The sequence below is a fragment of the Bombus terrestris genome, chromosome 6, assembly GCF_910591885.1.
Source record: "Bombus terrestris chromosome 6, iyBomTerr1.2, whole genome shotgun sequence".
Lineage (NCBI taxonomy): Eukaryota > Metazoa > Arthropoda > Insecta > Hymenoptera > Apidae > Bombus > Bombus terrestris.
Window position 1 is genome coordinate 4,024,996 of NC_063274.1, and position 22,256 is coordinate 4,047,251.

The window sequence follows — 22,256 nt, forward strand, 5'->3', positions numbered from 1 at the left end:
TGAAATGCTGAATCACTGTGTTTACCGGAGACCGCGAAGATTGAATTGATTACTTCTGTAATTCAAAACGATTGCTTATTCAAAGACTTGTATTTTTCGTTCAAAATTAACCGGTTGGAACAGCAAAACAATATTTCTCGAAAATTAATAAATATTCTGCTTCGAAAACTCTTCTAAACTCCCTTTTCTTGATCATTCCGGTCCAAGGGTGGGTGGAGCTCCGCACCACCTGTCGGTGTCTTATTTTCCTTGGTTGGTAAAGGCTTTGTCTTCCTGCTCAAAAACGAGTTCACACGTGCAAAGTTGTTGAGAAAAAAAATAACGCGAAGGCGAGACAGCACAATGCTCTAAAAAGTTTACACGAATTGTCGACAATGAAATATCGTTCAGTAATAGAACTGTTAATTTGATACAGTCCACAGAAAATAACCAAAAGTTAACAAAGCATCTATCTGATACATTTCTTTCTCATATCTCATCGCCCTTGGTAAATATTTTAACAATATACATTTTTCCGTTTGAGTATGCAACCGGTCAGTTTATATTTCATTCCCGGTTTATAGAAGGTGTCTCCTGTTAGAATTGTCGAAGCTAAATTCATATTAAAAACAATTCACGCGATAGTGTAACGAGTGTGTGTATATTAAAATGATCATTTCTGATATTCAAATACAATATTGCCCCGTAAATTGCCCCAAGCTTTGAGAACTCTATTCGTTTGTAATTTAATTCTTTGTTCACAGATAGCGTTGCGAGTTCATCTACGCAGTGCGATCACAATGTCTCAAACATTCGATTGACTTTCTCCCAAGATACATTCTCTAGTTGATAGTTCGTTGCCTTGACACATACAAGCGAAATTCTTTCAATATAGTCTTTCGTAACTCGATAGCTCTACGAAACAGTAACTTATTAAGCAAAAGTATATGCCTGATAGTTGTAAATGATACCGCACGCTTGAACCCATACATGTTGAAAAGAGACAAAGTCAGATAATATTTAAAACGATAACAATAAAGCAAACGTTTTAAGTACATACCTTCATCAATACTACACACGCCAGGCAACGGCCGCGTGACACGGTATATATAAAGATTGCAACCTTTTACTCGTTCTTCAGTTGGTAAAACGCTAGTACACGGAGTGTGGTTGCGCGGAAAATTTGGATGTCGCTAAGTGTTTCGAAACTATTGTGCAGCGTTATTTATTGAACATACTTCGTGGTGATACCAAACGTTTATGGTGAGTACTGTGTTACATGATTGTTTCAACGATTGATACGTATTAATGACACTAATTTTAATTTTTCCGATTAAATTTGTTAAACTCGATACCTGTTTAAGTCATAAAATTAGAAAAAAATATCATAGAAAGATGTATTCGCTTTTTCGAGTTGACCTATTGATGAGTTAAAATTAGTTTTGCATTAAATGTATTTTCAATATGTATTTGAATGATTAAATATGTAGTAATCATGAATTAAAGATTCTAATTGTTCAAATTATTTTGGTGTAAATTTGTTTAATCAGTTTTTTAAAATCATATTCTTTTAAATGGAAAAAGAACTTTAATTATCAGTTCTTTATCTGCTTAGATATACATAACTCTGAAATTTTGAATATATAAATAAATGTGGTTATATTATCGATTTGTTAGAACGGGTGAGTCAAAGAATGGAGAGAAACTTATTTATATTTATCGTTAGAATGCAAATTCTGAAGTGCAAATTATAAATCTACGACCAATAAATTCTAATAATTTGACGTTTTAGAAAAAATTATGCTCTTATATTTTTTTCTTATGTTAAATACGATCATAAAAAGAAATATTTAAGGAATTGACTAAAATTAAGGTAGTAAATTAAAAATAAAGCAGAATGTTACTTAATTACTGTTTCATAAATATACTGACAGAAAAATTTATTCGTTTTAATTGTTAGGTACAAATATTTTTAATAATAAATTTTAACAATTTCCTCCTTTACGAATTAGTCGAAAATTTAATTATCAATTTCAAAAACGACAACTAGCGTAAACTGTAGTCTGCTTTAAGACTGCATCGTCTTGTACAAAAATTAATTTTTAATCATTATTTTCTATCCAATAAAGATTTTAAATAATTTCCCAGCATATGCGTATGATCAATACTATTCATTCTGTTTGAGCTAAAGGCAACGGAGCTTTTGCCAGAAGCTAAAAAGCTCGCCCAAATCATGACGGAACCGCCCCTAAAATGTGTTTGATGAAAAACCACCAAGACAAATTATTATTAAAAAGTGCATTACACCATTAGGGGATAAAAAGAATCATAATTTTCCCTTGTAAATAAAAATCTTTTTTCTTTATCAGCAGTCTCTAATTTTAGTACTGATTCCATTCTCGAAATAACAGTGTTCAGTGATTTTAAAATGCGCCGGTAAGTGGTACTTGTTGACACATCTAAATTACATTCATTTTAACTGATCAATAACTGGATCATTAACTGGTCAATAACTGATGAATTAGATGTTATTCTCAGCATTTTACGTTCATCTCGTGACAATAATTTTTTCGATCGATCTGATCGCTTCTTTTCTCCATGATTACGTTTCCTTGTGATATTATCTACAATTGCACTCTTTGTTCAAGACATTCGCAATATAACCGTATCTCTTGCCTTCGATGTGAAAAGAATCAATCATTGCTTTTTCTGTAATAGAAAGTTCTTTTCCACGAGGCATTTTCCTTTCTAAAAGGTTTTATTCTAACCAATAAATGTCACAACTGACACCAGAGATGTCAAACAAAAGAACAAGCAACTGCAGTGTTGACAAAGTAATAAAAATAATAAACGTTGATACGTACATTAATCGAACGCTCGAAATCTAGTACTTTTTTGTTCTCCCTAACCAATTCTATAATACGCATTAATTCTGTCTTTATTAATTCTCTGAACAGTGATATAATCTTTTCCTAAATTTTCAAAATGTTCAAATATTGATGAGTTGGTATATTTTTAGCACTGTGTTCCTTATATATTGTAATAAATTATGTATATCGTTTGAAGCTTTTACACTTTACATTGAAACTAATTACATGTTTTTTATATTTGGCAAACAAAGTGGAAAAATGAATTCCGTTAAACTATGTAGATACATAGCTGATAGCACTTTTGATCTCGTCAGAAAGGCAACAATCGTTGGCTCGCCCGAAGACAGACCCACGGGTGGCGCAATGGCCGGGTTATACGTCTTTCGTTGTTTTCCCGGTTAAGGACGATAAAGACAGATATAGATTTGACAGACATATGATCACAGTGATATCGCGTGGACAAAAGTCACCGTCTGCGTCGGATCTAGCACTATGTAACTATGTACACTAACCCAAACCAGCTTGAAAACTAAGCAGAAACGGCGAAATATTTTTGCGTATAACTGCAAGATTTGTATATGTATACATATATAGGAAAAAGTTGTTCTAAATGTTGGGCTTTACGACATATTTCAAAATCATCGAAATCGGAGGAGAAGTAGCATTTCGACAAGCTCGCCAGAAATTTTTTCTATGGTGGAAAAAGTTGGGTCCTGAGTGGGTTAACGTGATTCGGGTAATATATTAAATTTCCTATATACGCATAAACATCCATAATTGTATAAAAAAGATATCTAATTGTATAATAATCGGTGCATGAAACTCAGTATCATATTTATCGATGACGAAGACAAAGGAAGCAGTACAATTTAAAATTGCTGGTATCTTTCCGTATGTTTGCTATACGTAAACTGCTTCTGTTTGCGACAACGTCGGTCGAGAAATAGGTAAAGACTCGCAAATGTTTACCTAGGTATTCATTTGCAAGAAAAGTACGTTGACATGAGTTACTCTCAAAATAAATGTCGTAAATCTGTCTTGCAACTAACATTCATAAAATTCCAATTAACCTGCCAACGACCGAAAAAGATATGAACGTAACAGATTTATGTACGTACATATACCTATACATATATCGATCGTGGTCCATTTTAACTCAAATAAAAAACGGAATCAAGAATACATCTATATTAATTAAGAATTAGAATTTTGAATGATACTCGATTGAAGGCTGAGTGAACGTTTATATATTAGTATATTGGTGAATAAAGTGAGTAAAGTGAATAAAGTGAACAAAGGTGAATAACGTGAATAAAATGAATAAAGATCCGTTTTTAAAATACACGCGGAGAATCGGGGATACGTGGTATCGCATAGAAATCTGTGGAACTACATGAAAAATTGCAGATGCGTGTTGAAATTTGGAAATGCATGATACAACGTGAAAATGTGATGTCGGACGCTTGATTACAACAGTGGCGGTGCTGTAACAAAGGACCCTTTATTCTCCTAAATGACGTCTATAGAATTGAACGATGCAAAGTGATAGATATATTGCGTTCGTTGCGTTCCTATGCTATGTAATTGAGTTGTGGTTCCGCTGCGACGCTGTTTCGTACGCGCAATCGATAAGTGGTAATTTCATACGAAAATTGATACGTAATCGTGGACACGTGCTCCATTACAGTTTGAATCAATAATTATTTTACAATTAACACCTCACTGGCAATTTTCCAATAAAAGTCGCAATCACATTCGTTCTGTCAAATCTCTTGAAGTGGTACTTTCATCTTCTCTCCTTTTTGCTCTTTTCTTTTTTTTGTAATATTTTCATATAATGATTTTTGCACTTCGTGGCATGAACGTGTTTCATAAAAATAATACGTGTACATGTAGTCTTCTCAATAACGTAGATGGACATATTTGTTTGCGTTACAAGGCCATTTTATGGATGATACTTGTTGATTTGTAGTTAACCTTCTAAGTGGCGAAGCAATTTTCTCACACGATATATCGGTTCTTCTATCAACACGTTGCATATAAATAAAGATAAAGGATATATATAATATAAAACACATGAAGTGGACGAAGGAAGATTACATTAACGTAGGAAGATGAATTTTGTCTTTTTTTTTATTTTTAAATAGTACGTCCAATTTCGTAGAAAGCAAATTCGCCAAAATAGCGAACTCTACGTAAGTATGTGAGTGGTATAAGGTAAAAGGTGCATAATGTGAACGAGTGACAACTTCAAATTTGAATACCCTTCTGTACAACAATTTACCAATTAAGCTCGTCGAAAGCTAAATTGATTCTCTAAATTTCATTACACGAGTACGTGATTAATATTCAATTTTTAAGAAACAAATTATTCATTTCCATAGGTTCATTCATTCATACAAGAAGATGACATAAAAAAATGGTAAATCTCGATTTACAAATTTGATACTTAATAATATTAGTGAATCATTAAGGTACTTCTGTCGCACAAACAATTTTTATCATTTCACAATATTAATTCTAATCAGTAAAATTTCTTTACGCAACTTTCTTTGTCTTATATGCAATTTTATTTATTGTTGTACAGAAAAATATATTGAATTTATTAAAATTTTCAAACGTACAATCATATGTCAAATTTTGCGAAATATGAAATAATGGTAATTAAATATACTACAAAATAGGATTGAAACATTTATTTATAATACCTTATAATGTTTAGACGTTGACTGCACTGTTTTAGTTTATAACACAGTCTGTGTGCATGTTACATTAAATGAGAGTTCGTAAAAGAGAAACGTATCCAAACGAGGTTTTCATAACCTGTTAACACAACACATAAACACACAAATAATAAGATCTGTTTGAGATGAAAAGTTGAAACTAATACAGTCGAGTACTATTTGTTTACAATGTTCCGTTCGGAACACTGAAACGAACATGTAAGTAGACATTCTTCGTCAGTAAACTTTATAGCAAGATCACGAAGAAAAAGCTGTTTTCGAATTGGAATCTTAATCCTTAAAAAAAGGGTTCAGATATTTTTAGGACGTTTTTCCTCCATTTGTCTCAAGTACTATCTGCCCTAAAAATTCCAAAGTCTTTTTTTTTATCAATCTGTATACAACACAGAATGCAAATAAAAATACGATATTTTAGAATGAAGTAACTTAATACCAACAGTCAACTCAGACCTGAAAGTACTCAAACACTTATCACAGAAAATTTGTTACGAACATATTGTGTACATTGTAGGAAACTTTTTCAAATCCCATCAGCGTTCTAACGAGACATAATTATATCGGTAAAATTGGAAATCGATCTGAAATTGTACATAAAATTGCAAAATATTTACTACAAATATATTGAATATGGTGGCTTATTGATATTAGGTTATCCCATAAGTTCGTGCCGACCTTTGTGTATACATTTCGTATTTTAAAGAAAAACAAGAGAACTTTTATCGAGACGGAATAACGAGAAATGGGAAGAAGTTGTACAACGAGAGGGGGATTACATTTTTTCATGAAACTGAAAGGTATTTAAACAATCTTAACATATATAACCGCTCGAAAAACGGCACGAACTTATGGGATAACCTAATACAATGAATAATCGACTGTTTCAACATTTGCTAAATATCTTGTAATTTCTATATATATTTTCAAATGTGTTTTAAATTCTACCATTGTGGTGATCAAAGTAGAGTCTCGTCACGGTGCTAATGAAATTGAAAAATGTTTGCCACAATGCACGTAGCATATTGATAAAATGTAACTAAAGGATTCAAATCAAATATTTTCGGCAGATAATAGAAATTGTCTAGAATGGATCGTATAAATATCATCAATGTAGTTTCTGATATTCTGTATATAATTATTTATTGAATACACATCGGCTCGTGTCAAAGACGAAGAATTATCGGAGATAACTACGACCATACACACATATATTCAATATTTACTTACATCGATAAAACCGTACAATGAGAAGGTATAAAATTTTCCAGCTGTAACGTGCAATGTCTGTCGTCCAAGAGACATAACCAGAAGCAATAACTTTTGATTATGCAGCGATAAATTATTCCAGTCCGTAGCATAAAACGCTTCGCTCACTTTCATCGACTAAATGTAATTTTAATCACATTTTTAATCTTCTTTTTATAACAGTTTCAAAAGGGTGGAAAATGCGTGCAAAAGTATCCAAGCAAACAGATTTTACGTGATACGTACAATACGAACGCAAAAGTTCATGCGTTCAAATATTTTCATTAGCCAGTGTAGCTACGTATAATTATATTTCCATTTAATTAAAAATCAATATTAATTTTGTCACTAGCAGTTGCATAGTTTTAGTAATCGTGATATTAAACAATCTGCAACCTTTGAAAATTTTAATGCTAAAGATCACTTAATTCTGCTTCTTAATTTCTTCATTTTTCATCTGATAGAGTTTTTCTACTACAATAAAAATCCTGTTATCAAAGAATATTTTAATTTTGTTAAAAATTATTCTTTTTGTCGTAGATAGGAAAATCTATCTGGTTGAAGACACTTGTACACAACTACGAATGATAGATACTTCGTTTGACAACTGTTCTCCTATGAAAGAGTATAGATATAACATCGATATAATTATCGAAATGTATAAACCGTAAGTCAAAGTGCTCACGAAACTTCCCGAGGGATTCTGAAAATTATATCACTTGGAATTAAGATGCGAACAAAATTAATGTCTAAGATTAAATAGCTAGAAATGTTACAAATAGAGTTTCTATATCTAAATTTACATATACATGTATTTTTTTTTTTTTTATAAATTATACTCCAGTAAAGTCCGAATCAAGTATTATAATTATAAGTATAATCAAAGTAAACGATAAATGTGATAAACGTACTAGAAGCATCATGTATATGATGGTCGCCATTCTAATGGTTGTTTGCAATAGTTCCACCAAAAGAAAAACTTGCAGGGCTGAATTGATGGAGTTTGCTGTCCTGCATGGAATTTTGAATATTACATAATATAATTACGATAATGAGTCAGTGAACATGACGTGCACGTACAAGCTGGTTTATATTAATTTATAGATGGGTAAAAAAAAACTAAACTTGAAAAATAAACTAATCAGATTAAAAACGAACTATTTTCCAGGATGAGAAAGTGATTGTTTTATCTAGCAAAGCTATGTCATTTAATGAAAATAATATACATATGTATATGTATATTAGGGTTGAAAAATTATTTATCTCCAAATATTTGTATAAAAATGTAAAGTTTTAATTATATTCGAGATAAATAAGCAAATTTGATTATGTTAGGATAATAGGATAAATAAGAACATCGATAGGATAATCGATAGAATGTAGATAAGAAATGAAAGCAAGTAAGATAAATACTTACGTAATTAGTTTTACATGCGCGGTCACGAATTCTTTGATTACACTGTCTAAATTAACGTTTGAATTCGTGGCAATATTTTGTATACGATACGACAAGATTGAGAATTTACCGCAGATGTGTAGCACCAAGTTAACTAACAAACTGATGGCGCTTATATGGCTTAATGCAATGAACATGAGTGGAAACTGGTATAAATACATGATAATGAAGTTCTGAAAGTCGTCTTGATAATCCAGGAAAGCATAAGCTCGGAAAGGCAATTTATAAGCTTTTGACGATTCATTACTTTGTCCTGAAATAATATTATAGAAATGAAATTGCTTCTTCTCGCCCTAAATTCGTTTTAAACGCATTTTGGAATTCATTAAATTGTACGTATATATCATATTTTAATTCATTCAACTATACATATGGCTTTTATTATATGAATGTATATACATATGCTCTATACAATCTTTTATATTATCTGCCAATAAATATAAAACATTTGTAAAATTTTTCAATTTTATAACGTAAAAATAATACTAAATTTCATCTGATTTAGACACTTCAAATAAACAAGATACCTAATTAAGTATGATATATCATATTAACGTTAAATCCTATTTAAACTATAATACTTTTAATCGGGTTGCCCAGTAAGTTTGTAATAGAAATTTAAAGATTATTAATATTTATAGCTAATGTAATTTGCTATAGAATTATTGTTATTTATTGGTATTATTATCATTATCACAATTATCATATTCTACCGAATTATTTTAACAATTTTTAGGTACCTTCTCTTAATTTTTCATCGTCTTCGATGATAAAAGGTATCTGATTTCTTATTTACTAAAACATTTTATCTCTCGAAATTATTTCATTTATAATTAAAAAGCTGAGAGAACTGAAAAGTCGATAGATAAAAAAGAACGTTACAGTTGCTTATAAAATTAAGTATATCATTATCGACATATAAATCAAATATAAAATATCTAAAATTTTTTTAAAATTTCATTATGAACTTTCCAAACAATCTAATGATCCTCATATACATATTTATATGGTAATAGTATTAACTTCTAGTATTAGGATAATTAAAATAGTATTAACTAAACCATTAAATTTATCAAGGTATCTAAATCAACGTATCGATGAAGAAATACCTGAATCAAGCTTCAACAACTGCAGCATAGGTGACAAGTACCAGAGAGTTGCTATCACTAAAGTCGTTGAAATAGCGTATCTACCGAATTTATCCGAAATGTTGTGATACACGAAGTACAAGCGCATCTCCTCCACAGTTTCAAACTTACTCTTAGCAATTTCTTCTCTCACAGTAACGATCCCGTGTTCGATCAGTTTGTTGAATCGAAGCAAAAATAGTATAAAATAGGTAGCAGTGGCTATGGTATTATCTATAATGTTTCCTACCATCGATTCTAAATTTCCGAATGCCTCGATCAGGTCAATGTACATTATAACCATATGTACGCTGAGATAGGACATATACATAACGAATTTCGTGTATTTTTTTCTTAAGGGCCACGCATCCCAAATCGAAAAAACCCTTTCGTTTAGTAAAAACACGTCTTTCACTTTTCTGTTTATATTTTCCTGCGACACACGCCAAAATAGTTAATTTGATGTAATTATTCATAATTTCCGAATGCTAAAATATCAAACGACACGATAAAAATTACAATAATATCGATGATAATAGTAATTACGATAATAACCACAACGCCCATGTATTGATAAAATCGATTCAACATTATTATTTGCACGAAAACATACAAAAACTTTAGAATAATAAATCTATACAAAATTATAATCAATTCGTAACATTTATAATTAATAATGATAATGTTGATAATAAAAATAAACGTCTAGAAACAAAATCAGCGTGGAATCGTACTCGTCGTTCCATCATCGATCGGAGTCATGCCATTATTATTTGCATAGAAAGTACAAAGGTCCGAATTAACAAACTTGTAAATACGTAAATACAGAAAAGTACGATGTACGTGTACCAAAAATATACGCGTGTAACAATTTCCCAAAATTCCTAAACTCTTTGATGTAAACAAAATAGAGCACTTTATCTTGCTTGGTTTAATTTATAAAGTGAAGTAAATGCATACATGCTGAGATCAAATCAGAAGAAATAACAGTGGTATTGAATAATGAAATGAATAATAAATATGCATAGGATAACAAAAATCAAAGAATGTAAATGAAAGAGCAATTCTTCTATTTTTATCTGCAAAAGATTATTGTTACAAAATTATTATTGTTAGTGTTTCATGTTAATTAAGACACGAATAGAATAATGTATCATTGTATAATAGAACTACTATTATTTCAAACAGTTCTCTTGGAACCTCGTCAAATGTATCAAATATAAAATATTATAGAATAAATCAACTAGCAAAAATGTTAGGAATTTTGGTCAACAACTCAACAGGATCATCGTTTTAGAGGCAGAGCTATCGTAGCATGGGACAAAATTATTTTCATATTAATCAAAAGTCAAAGCATTTTGCGTGTCTTTTATACGAATTAGTAGTTTTTAAGTAAACCTTGTTAAGATAAGAAAATTTCCAAGATCGATCGCAAGTCAATTAAAAATTGAGCAAATCCTTGAACGTAAATTGAACAGCACGTATTATAACATAATATATATTTGACAAATTTCAATTAATATTATAAAATCGGAGCTATATAAAGATCATCGTATAGATATATAACGTTGAAATTGTCAAGAAAATTCAATCTCCTCCCAGACAACTTTCTAGAAATATCACGTACGATTTTAACGAAGTCGATGTTAAAAAAAAAAAAGAAAATGTAATAGAAACGACTAGAGCACAGAGCTCGCCTTACGTTCATCGCAGTTCTTCGTTGTTTTAATCGAGTTGTGATTTTAACAACTACTGACCGCCGCCGCGCCGTTATCATACCGCGTTTCATACCAGTGATCGATTAACGATTATTTCGTAGGAAAATTGACGGCTGGTCGGGGCACACGCTTCGTTACAGACTCGTTCAATCATTATCTTACAACTGTCGTGCAGACAGATAATTTCTCTCTTATCCTGTCATTTGCCGCAATTTAAACTCATCGATTACGATATATCCATATTGTAATTGCATTTGTTCTTCAGACTTGAGCAGCAAAATCGAGACTATGTTCTCCCCTGAGCGACATTAGACAGATTTAAACCTATCAAGTTCTTGTGGAATAAAGCAATTAACGGTAAACGTTATCCTTTCTAATGCGTTGCGAAATTAGATATCACAACTTCGACACGATATTCCGCTATGTTTCGTCGTCAAATGTTCGTTGAAAGTGGGCTATTAGTACGGACAAGTGGTGGATAGGAAAATTGGATTTATTCAGATTGGTTTTAGCGTCTGGCGTACTCGATGGAAGGTCGAAGTGAAAGAGAATCGTCGATGGAAAGACATCGAGCGTTTGATTAAATGGAATCTGTTATTCTGTGATTCTGATGTACCGTGTGAAACGTCCGTACATGCGTTCTGTGAAAAAAGGAAGTGGGACCGTCACTGTGGTGGAAAGATATGGAACGTACGTATGATAAACTGAGATTTGTTACTTGCAGCTGTAATATTTTATAAAATTATACAATATATATATTCTATAGCTTGGAATTAAAAGGAATGCAGCATTTAGAGAAAGAGCGACTATCTTTGTTTCGCAATTAGAATTATAAAAATTTGATAAAAATAAGTAATTTCGATAAGTAAAAAAGTTGGCTCTGTTATTCGTTAGTTGAATATAGATGCACGAGGATAAAGAAAAAATACGAAGCGGCAAACGTAGATGTTAAAAATATTTGATTTTATGAAACTTTGTGTGATTTGTATGTTAAAAAGCGATTGACAATCGCTGCAGGAATTATTTATTTTTGATAGAAAATCAGCGAAGTAAGTCAGTCAAGTGTTGAATTCTGTAAGATTTATAAAGCGTTTTACTTCTGTACTTAATTTAGTTTGCAGGAAAATTTCCCGGTGTGATTGACTAATCTCTACGTACGGAATGAGCAGCCAAGGTTTCAGATGTTGCTTCATTGTCGCGTAATTTCCTCATTTCTATCAACTACACAACTTTGAACCTCAACGACGAGAAAACTCGTGTTATCAAGTTACAGCGTGACACACATAATAATCAGTGTACCAAACAAACATTAAACCCTCGTATTATAATATAAAATAATATCTGTTCAATGATGAACATTTTAGCTACTGATATTATCGCCAGCTTTTTTTTTAAGGAATATTTATAGACCAGAGCTTCTGTAGTTTGAAGATAAATCCAATTTATAAAGTTTCGCAATGTAGTCTCCCGTTCCAAAAGTTGGAACGTTCATCGTTTTTTCGACGAAGCAAACTTTTTCGTACATTTTTCTGAGAAACGAGAATATTATAATTATAACTTTCGCTTTCAAATATAATGAATTACAGTGTCAATACTCTAAAAGGATATTATCACGAATAAAATATTTCGTTATAAAAGGAAATCATCATTTTGAAGCAGTAACATGATCTAAATTTTCATGAACGATGAAATTTTCATCGTTTTGTCGCGCTCGGTTATTAATTTTGTAATATGTATTATTTCGTGTAAATATCTATAACGTTTGTGTAATGTCCTTTGAATTTCAAATTTTCAGTTTTCAGATCTTTGTTACTGTTTTGCATTTCTAGCTTGCAGTTCTTTAAAAAGTTATAAATAATAAACAAGCCGATACATTTGGAGTTAATCTATGCAGTTACTTAATTAACTTCACTCGTTGCAAGTTATACGAACGTTATTTCTTTTGGAAATTCCGTATTTAGAAAATCCAAATAACGCGACCTCTAACTTGAATTTCAATTAATTTACTTTCCAACTCTATCGTATTTTTGCAACAAGAATGATTCGATGAACAGGTATGCGAGCCAAGAAGGAAATTATTGACATTCGAATACCTGTTCTTCCTTTACTTGGTTCGATTTATCACCAACCGATCTGTAACATACTGGAAACACGAGTACAATGAGCGTTATGTACATTCGCATACGTTGCTTTATACGGAGATCCATGGAATGCCAAATCCATGGAGCCGATCTAGAAATTACGACCATGAAAATAGCTGAAATTCACGGAAGTATATTAAATGCGCTCATTTTACGTAGAATGAAGAATAGAGTAAAGAAGAAGAAGAAGAAGAAGAAGAAAAAGAAGAAGCGAAGAGAAAAGGAATAAATTGATTAAAATCGGAACAATTGAACAAGTGGAGAAATATTATATCGATAATTGAAATATCGTAAATATAAGTATCGTATATATTTTTTTTTTACATTTCCCCCTTGCAAATATTCCAAATTGTCTACGTTTTACAAACGTTCTACAAATTAATTACCTTTTCTTTAATCAGATTTTATTCAACGTGTCGATTTCGTTATATCAGGTCATCCCATAAGTTCGTGCCGTTTTTCGAGCGGTTATATATGTTAAGATTGTTCGCATACCTTTCAGTTTCATGTAAAAAATGTAATCCCCCTCTCGTTGTACAACTTCTTCCCATTTCTCGTTATTCCGTCTCGATAAAAGTTCTCTTGTTTTTCTTTAAAATATGAAATGTATATGTATGTATGTATACACAATGGTCGGCACGAACTTATGGGATAACCTAACATTTCTCGACAATCGTTAGAACGCACCAGTGTCTTTTATGTTTATACGTATTATTGACGAAGAGCGAGTAAATCACTCGGGTGCTTTCTTCTAAGTCTTCTGGAGACGTCTGAGCAATCTTAGCTTCTTAGCTAATAGTTCGCGTGATTCTTTATTCCGTTTAGCTGAGCACTGGAATGATTTGTAATTCCCTCTGCGATCGTGGTTATTTTCAATGTTTTCCTTGTACACATGCGGATACGTATGAACACTGTAACAAAGAGTTCGTTGGGAACCCATTGTTCGTTATTTGTCAAGTGTAGACTGTGTGGTACAGACTGAACGAATATTACATGCGTAAAAACTATTATCATTTGTCAAATACACGCGTGCGTATCTACGAACGTAACGATATTTGACAAATATACATACAGTGTTGTGAAAAGATGAAGATCAAAGTAGACGTATTACGAGCGTTAATAACTTTTATACCAAATATTTTTTACCATATCGATAACAATCATCTATTTCAAGCTAGACGAGATATTAAGACAAGGTGAGCGATATTTATAAGCTACGATTCTCGATATCGAGACAATAGTGAAAGTTCGCGTAGAAAAAAGTCGTTTGAGATTTATTTTCAAGTCGTAAACAATGGAATTTTTGATCGATTTATTGACAAACTTTTCTTTATATTATCGAGACAATAGTGAAAGTTCGCGTAGAAAAATGTCGTTTGAGATTTATTTTCAAGTCGTAAACTATGGAATTTTTGATCGATTTATTGACAAACTTTTCTTTGTATTTAATTCACATTTATGATTTTTTTTTTTTCGAATAAAGCTTATCTTTCGTCTACCACTATACGCATATATTTAATATGCTAAAAACCCCCATATTCGATATTTAAATCAATCATATTAAATCTGAAGAAATTTGATTAATTCTGTTTACAGAGACTTTTTCGGCATATGTAGTTGCATAACATTTAATTTTTTACGTAGCAACTAATAAACCTTGATGGTATTACTCAATTTATTTTCTGTATGGCTCGTTTATGGAGGATAAACTACGCGGAGTCGACTGTATGTGAGAAGCGTTGATCGAATGGCGATTGTATGAATTCTCCTTGATAAATGAAAGAAAAATTATGTAGAAACTCGGTCCATAGAAGGAAGCGTGGAATTACCTTTTGCAACGAAGGATTCGATGCTACCGATGACCTTGAATAGAGTCATAAACATGGTCTATAATACATGTGTACTGATAAATGAGGAGGACGCATGTACGATGATGAAAGAATTTCTGTAACAGAGGAATTTTCTGTACGATGATATACAGCCTCGTAATCACATGCACACACGAAAAACTTATAAAATCTGTTGAATCGCTGTTGATGAGCCTCTTGCGTGCGACGCTGTCTGCGTAAGACCACGCGTATTTTAAAAATTCAGTTCAAAAGATTTTGATAATTTCCTTTGCTTCGCAATCGATAAAACCGGCTACGTAAATATCGTTACTAAATAACGTCGGTGAAATGTTGAAAGTAGATGAGATTATTTCTATCGATTTTTTACAAAATAAATATATATATAAGGAATAAGGCTATGCAATTTGATCGTATAAAAATTGTTGCCGTATATACGTAACAATGTTTTTTTATTGATAACGTTGAACCATAGGAAAAATGTCGCTTCTTCGTTTCAGGCAATGAGATAAACACGATATACAGAATTTTTCTAAATACTCTGAGATGACCAAAAACGGTTGCGCCTGCGAAAATGGATAAAAGTGAGAGGAAAGAAGTGAATAATCCGCGCCAAAATGCCAATCCATTGTCCATTCTTACATTTTGGTAATTCAGATAATTTCACATAATTTTATTAAATTATATACTATGTTATATTTTTCCCATCGTTTGTTATTTCATTTCATTTCAACGATTCCATGGAATTCGATCCTTAATTAAGTGGAATTTAATTCGATTAATTATTTAATAAACAGGTGGATCCTCAAGCTGTTCGTTATCGGTTATAAGAAAGAATTGGAGGAGGATGATCTGTATTCGCCATTGCGGGAAGACAAGAGCAGCTATTTGGGTCAGCGTATCGTAAAAAATTGGGAGCGCGAGGTGAAAATATGTGAGAAGAAAAAAGACAATTCGAAGCCAAGTTTATTTAGGGTACTGTTCAAATGCTTCGGTAAAATACTCATTAACGGTGGACTAGGGCTATTTGTTCTAGAATTTGGCATACGGTACAGTAACAAATACAACAATTTAATTATAACTCGATACACTGTGCAGATATAGAATCAGTGCGATCAGAAGATTATTATTTTAAAATTTCTTTCAATTTAAATACAGATTATAATTTTATCGACTGCAAGTAATTCAGAAGTACTGTATTATCTGATTATCTCTAATATTATACGTCTAGTGATATGCAGAAGTTTCTGGCCAGGTAGATTTTTCAGTTTGTATCTCAAAACCAATATCCAATAAAATGTTAACCGAAGATATAGCGAGGGAAAGAACAGCACAACAAAATAAACACTGTTACGTGGCTATACATCATATTCAAATGTTTTAGATAAAAAGAAAGTAGGGATCCTCCGATGCTTTAAAATATCGCTTCTTGATATAAAGTGTAAACAGATGTATCCGATCGGAAACTTCTGCACGCAATTGGGAATAAGTTTGGCAAAATTTGTTTATTGGGAAAAAATGAGAGTTTTAACTCGATAGCGTTAAAGAAACGAAAGAAAAATTAGCAATAGAATCGTATTTTATTTCAGAATCGTGCAGCCCTTTCTACTCGCCAGGATATTACGTTATTTCTCAGGGAACAGACAAGACTGGAGTACTGGTATACATTATTATGCCGCGGCTTTTTGTATCGTGCCTTTATTAGATGCTGTGATCATTCATTGGGCCATACAAACATTTACACACGTAGGAATGAAAGTTAGAGTGGCTTGTTGTACTTTAATTTACAGGAAGATACTTAGATTGTCTAATTCTGTTCTTGAAAATGAAACATCTGTCGGACAGGTGCAGAACGAATTAACCACAATTTATTCTGTCTTTCTACTATTTATGTTCTATATTCTATGCTGTATCCTTTATCTTCAGATGGTCAATTTCTTAAGCAACGACGTCAATAGGCTCGATTACTTTGTCATTGGTATTCATTACTTATGGATTGGTCCACTTCAAGTTTTTGTGATAGCGTATCTTACATTTCGTGAAATTGGATTGGGCGCAATCACAGGAATGATAGCATTTTTATTATGTATACCATTGCAGAGTAAGTATGAAAAAAATAAGCATATCATAAGGCTATCGCCTTATAACTATAGTAACTATAGTATTTCTTTTGCCATTTCGATATTAACTTCGTATTAAAAATCAAATGGACAGACATTACCCCGATCTAAGTTCGTAAACACAATTAATAATTAATCGAGTTTATTTATATTTATCTTTAGACGATCCTTCGAGTAATTTATGAACTTGTCATTTTTTTTCAGTATTTCTTGGAAGAAAAGTGTCTCGTTTGACTTCCGTGTCGGCTAAAAAAACTGACAATAGGCTAAGATTGATGAATCAAATCATTAATGGAGTAGAAGTAATTAAAATGTATGTTTGGGAAGTACCATACTCGCTTCTTGTCGAAAAAGCTAGACGGTAAGAAAATAACTCGTATCTACCACGTTTTGTAAGATAAAGTCGACAAACTATTATTTATACTATTTCCAGGAAAGAAGTGGACGTGATAAAGAAGTATTCGATCGTAGAACAAATTGGTTTAACGCTTGATATGTACTTTCCTCGAGTCGGCTTATTTATTGCCATATTAACTTATGTTTTAACTGGGAATAATGTAGATGCTGAAAAAGTATTTATGACTACAGCATTTTACACTATTCTACGAGATTCTATGACTACCGGCTTTGCTATAAGTAAGTTACCTTCTGATCATCCGATATTCAGTAAAACATTTGTTTCTTTAACCCGTCGCTTCGGGTGCCGCTTATAGGCGGCGCCTAAAAGATGACCTGTGGATACGAGCGTCGCTTATAGGTGACATCCACGAAATGACCTATGGGTACGAGCGCCGCATATATATCGGGCATACACCAATGCCATCTGCAGTCAATAATATATTTTTTCGTTATCGACAGAACATTTTCTGTTGATTTTATTGATATATTGGATTAATCACTTTTTAAAAGTTACTCAATGTTGAAACAACATCAAAACGTTTTACGCAATATATTTCAAACATCCAAACGATCGTATACTGTTTCGTGCTAAAAAATCTGTTAAATCCATTGACAGTGAAACTTATTAGACTTAGGAAAACGTATATACAGCAACCACGCATACTGTGCGCATTTCTGGCGCGCGCTTCCGTTCAGTTTCTTTCAGTTTCCTGCGATATGTTTCGATAATTATGTATCAATAGCGTTAATTATTTTCAATAATATCTAACAGCAGTGATATCAACTTCATCGTATTATACGATGCTATGTAACAATTGTCATACAGAGATTTGTTATTAATCGAGATTTAATCCGCATGTTTATAATCTGTATTTTATTAAATCAATTTTAAGAGAAATTCGATATGATCACGATATTGCGATCTGCACAGGTGTTCATCAATTAGCGGAAGCAGTGGTGTCTATCAGACGACTCGAGAAATTCATGACGTATCCTGAAATCTCTGTGCCACAGAAAGTTCAGAATCAAATAGCTACACAATCCGTTCCTATTTACTTAAAAAATGTCACTGCCAGATGGGATAACTCTCGAGATAATGACACATTGCAAAACATCCACCTAACAGTACAAGCTGGTAGCTTCATAGCAGTGATCGGACAGATAGGCTCGGGAAAGAGCAGTTTGTTGCAAGCAATACTGCGTGAATTATCATTGACAGAAGGAGTGCTAGAAACTAGCGGGAAAATAAGTTTCGCCGATCAACGACCATGGATCTTCGCTTCCTCTATCAGACAGAATATTCTCTTTGGACAGTCGATGAATGAAACTCGTTACAACGAAGTGATTCGTGTGTGTCAATTGACACGCGATATAGATCTATTTACGCATAAAGATAGAACCATGGCGGGGGAAAGGGGAATCAATTTAAGCGGCGGTCAACGAGCTCGAATTAATCTAGCGCGAGCGTTATACACTGACGCCGATATTTATCTTCTGGACGATCCTTTATCGGCGGTCGATACGCATGTCGGTAGTCGCATCGTGGATGAATGTATATGTGGTTTTCTCAAAGGCAAAACTATAATCCTAGTCACTCACCAGATACAATACTTGAAAGCCGCCGATCAAATAATCGTAATGAACAATGGTAGCATTCAAGCGAAAGGGAGCTTCGAGGAGTTGCAAAGTATGAATTTAGATTCCATGAAGGTCTTCGAAGAGGTTGAGGATAAAGAAGAATTTGGAGAAGCTGAAACCAAAATGGAGAAGAAGCGAACGATGGGGGAAACGGACAAAGAAGAAGACGCAGTCGCGGAACAAGAACCTGTCGAGGTGGCGGAAACCAGGTCGAAGGGCAAAATGTCTAGCAATGTTTTCTTTTCCTACTGGAAAGCAAGTAGAAATATATTTCTGTTTCTTTTGATGACGATTATGTTTATATCGAGCCAATCGATAGCCAGTGGCAGCGACTATCTGGTCGCATTTTGGGTAAACACGGAGATGGCATCGTGGGTTAGAAGCGATAATGGCACGATGGATTTTCAATGGTCCGGACCATTGTCTCGCAATGGAATTATTTATATTTATAGCGGTCTAACTATGGGCATTGCTTGTATTTACGTCGTACAGACGTTTACGTATTACGCAGTTTGCATGCGAGCATCGAAAAATCTACACGCACAGATGTTCCGTAGTATCGTACGTGCTGTGATGTACTTTTACAACACGAATCCCGCTGGTCGAATATTAAACAGGTACAAATTTACACGTTCGCGACATCTTGCTTACTACACACGTTACTTGTGAGATCAATAATTAATTGATAATTTTATTTTCGTTTCAAGGTTTTCTAAGGACATTGGTATTATCGATAAGAAAATGCCTTTTACCATGTTCGATGTTATCATAATGTTTCTAAATTTTATGGGGACCATAGTGATCCTTGGTACAGTAAGCGTGTGGTTGTTGATACCGACTTGCGTTATTATAGTTCTTTTTTACTATATGCGAGTCGTGTACATTTCAACTAGTCGCGCTGTTAAACGAATGGAGGGTACAAGTAAGTAGCCACGCCATTGATAAGAGCGATTAATTTTATAAACTTTCTCGATCTCGTCCGTCAACGGTCGACGTTTAAGACGATTAATAGGAATATTTTTTAGCCCGTTCACCAGTGTTCGATCATGTGGGTGCCACTTTGCAAGGCTTAACGACAATCAGAGCATTCAAAGCTGAAAAGATAGTAACCACGGAGTTTGACAATCATCAGGATCTGCACACTTCAACGTGGTTTATATTCATCTCTCTTTCACGAGCTTTCGGTCTTTATATCGAGGCATTTTGTTTGATTTACATAGCGGTGATCACCATCATGTTTTTCGTATTCGAAGATCTCGCTATTGCCGGGGATATCGGTTTAGTAATCACGCAGGTTAGCGCAGTCGTTGGAATTTTACAGTGGGGTATAAGACAAACCGGTGAACTGGAGAATCAAATGACTTCTGTCGAAAGAGTACTGGAGTACAGTAAGCTGGAAGAAGAGCCATTCTTGGATAGTATACCGGAAAAGAAACCGCCTGAGGAATGGCCCACGAATGGTCTGGTCGAATTCAGAGACGTGAAATTAAAATACGGCCCTAAAAGTACTTATGTTTTAAATGGTATCAGTTTCGTGATCAAACCTAAAGAAAAAGTGGGAGTTGTTGGAAGAACCGGTGCTGGAAAAACATCCTTAATCAGCGCTCTTTTTCGGTTAGCATACGTAGAGGGAGAAATAATTATAGATGATATACCTACGAATGAAATTGCATTGCATGACTTTCGTTCGAAAATCAGTATTATACCTCAGGAACCAGTTCTATTCGGAGGCAGTCTTCGACGAAATCTAGATCCTTTCGATGAATATTCTGATAACGTTTTATGGGAGGCTTTAGAGGAAGTAGAAATAAGAGAAACGATCTCAGAGATGGCGGCAGGTTTGAACAGTAAAGTATCGGAAGAGGGTTCGAACTTCAGCGTTGGACAACGTCAATTATTATGCCTTGTTCGAGCACTCGTTCGAAATAATAAAATTATGGTCCTCGATGAAGCTACTGCCAACGTTGATCCACAGACTGATACCCTGATTCAACAGACGGTTAGAAAGAAATTTGTGGATTGCACTGTCATTACTATAGCGCACAGATTAAATACCATAATGGATAGCGATAAGATACTTGTGATGGATCAGGGTTGTCTAGTAGTAAGTAATTATAAGTTGAATTAATTAAAAAATCGTTTGATTATTATTTCTGAGAAATGTGATAGACTTGTCTTCCAATGTTAATTTTTTAGGAATATGATCATCCGTATGTTTTACTGCAAAAGAAAGGATATTTTTACAATATGGTGCAACAAACAGGTGCTGCAATGGCGAACAATCTGTCAGAAGTGGCAAAGAACGTAAGTGATAAAACATTCTTCGAATTTAAGAAAATTCAAGCAAATCGAATAAACAAAATTTAATATATATATCGATCTTCCAGTGTTTTTATAAGAACAACGAGGCGTCATCCTGATGATGATCCGACTTTAGTAACTTTCGAACGATATATTACATATTTAAGCGAAATTTTTTCGTACGTCCAACTTATATTTTCAAACCAAAGTAATAGTTTTTGCTAAGTGTAACGATGCAAATTTTGAAAGTACGGTGCTTACACAGGTATCATGTACCGACTATTTAGCCAATTACAGTTTGACGATCTTTTGTAACAAAAGTATAATATCAATAAAATTTTGCAACAATAATTTTTATCTTTATTATTTTAAGTATGGTAATGAGATATATTTAACCAGTTAGTTGTTTTTTACGAGTATACTCGTCGTCGCTTGCGACATATTTTAGGTACACATTTTTCAAAGTTTTCAAGGAGATCGCAACAACTAACTGGTTAAATAGTTGTAAATATTATAAAGAAAAAAAAAACAAAAAAAGGAAGCTTCCCTTCGTTATGAGCCCCGTTTAGTTGGACACGGAAATTCTAACCTAGAATCTTTCGTCTCTAACACATTACTTTTATTTGACCAATACACTCCCGTCCTAACTCGAAAAAGGATCTGCCGAAGCTTCC

General features: G+C 33.1%; 2 protein-coding genes across 6 annotated transcripts; one reads left to right on the top strand and one right to left on the bottom strand.

Moving 5' to 3' along the window:
- The first annotated feature begins 1,103 nt into the window (after positions 1-1,103).
- LOC100650642 (probable multidrug resistance-associated protein lethal(2)03659) lies at positions 1,104-21,933 on the top strand. Of its 5 annotated transcripts, none has more exons than XM_048406868.1 (12): positions 1,104-1,242; positions 15,625-15,772; positions 15,922-16,173; positions 16,714-16,969; positions 17,051-17,225; positions 17,449-17,605; positions 17,678-17,880; positions 18,575-19,898; positions 19,989-20,203; positions 20,307-21,385; positions 21,478-21,585; positions 21,669-21,933. In XM_048406868.1, exons 2-12 carry the CDS (start codon positions 15,699-15,701, stop codon positions 21,699-21,701), a joined length of 3,876 nt encoding a protein of 1,291 aa, XP_048262825.1. In that variant the 5' UTR covers positions 1,104-1,242; positions 15,625-15,698; the 3' UTR covers positions 21,702-21,933. The 5 variants fall into 5 exon arrangements, with proteins under 5 accessions (XP_048262825.1, XP_048262828.1, XP_048262827.1 ...); XM_048406871.1 differs by lacking the exon at positions 1,104-1,242 and adding an exon at positions 3,565-3,585; XM_048406870.1 differs by lacking the exon at positions 1,104-1,242 and adding an exon at positions 11,649-11,826.
- Positions 5,531-9,926, bottom strand: LOC105665820. The gene is made up of 6 exons (XM_048406875.1): positions 9,401-9,926; positions 8,253-8,544; positions 7,747-7,846; positions 7,431-7,538; positions 6,818-6,973; positions 5,531-5,672 (listed from the first exon to the last, which is right to left on the bottom strand). The coding sequence occupies exons 1-6, from the start codon at positions 9,747-9,749 to the stop codon at positions 5,622-5,624; spliced, it is 1,056 nt and encodes a 351-aa protein (XP_048262832.1). The 5' UTR covers positions 9,750-9,926; the 3' UTR covers positions 5,531-5,621.
- Positions 21,934-22,256: the final 323 nt, after the last annotated feature.

Bases quoted from the DNA above. Each gene is read 5' to 3' on its own strand.
- LOC100650642 (XM_048406868.1), top strand. From the start codon at position 15,699: ATGGATAAAAGTGAGAGGAAAGAAGTGAATAATCCGCGCCAAAATGCC. The intron at 16,174-16,713 runs GTACAGTAACAA...ATTTTATTTCAG, and splicing joins GTTCTAGAATTTGGCATACG to AATCGTGCAGCCCTTTCTAC. The intron at 16,970-17,050 runs GTGCAGAACGAA...CTTTATCTTCAG, and splicing joins ATGAAACATCTGTCGGACAG to ATGGTCAATTTCTTAAGCAA.
- LOC105665820 (XM_048406875.1), bottom strand. From the start codon at position 9,749: ATGTATATGTCCTATCTCAGCGTACATATGGTTATAATGTACATTGAC. The intron at 8,545-9,400 runs GTATTTCTTCAT...ATATTATTTCAG, and splicing joins GTTGTTGAAGCTTGATTCAG to GACAAAGTAATGAATCGTCA. The intron at 5,673-6,817 runs GTAAGTAAATAT...TTGTGTTAACAG, and splicing joins CATTGTACGGTTTTATCGAT to GTTATGAAAACCTCGTTTGG.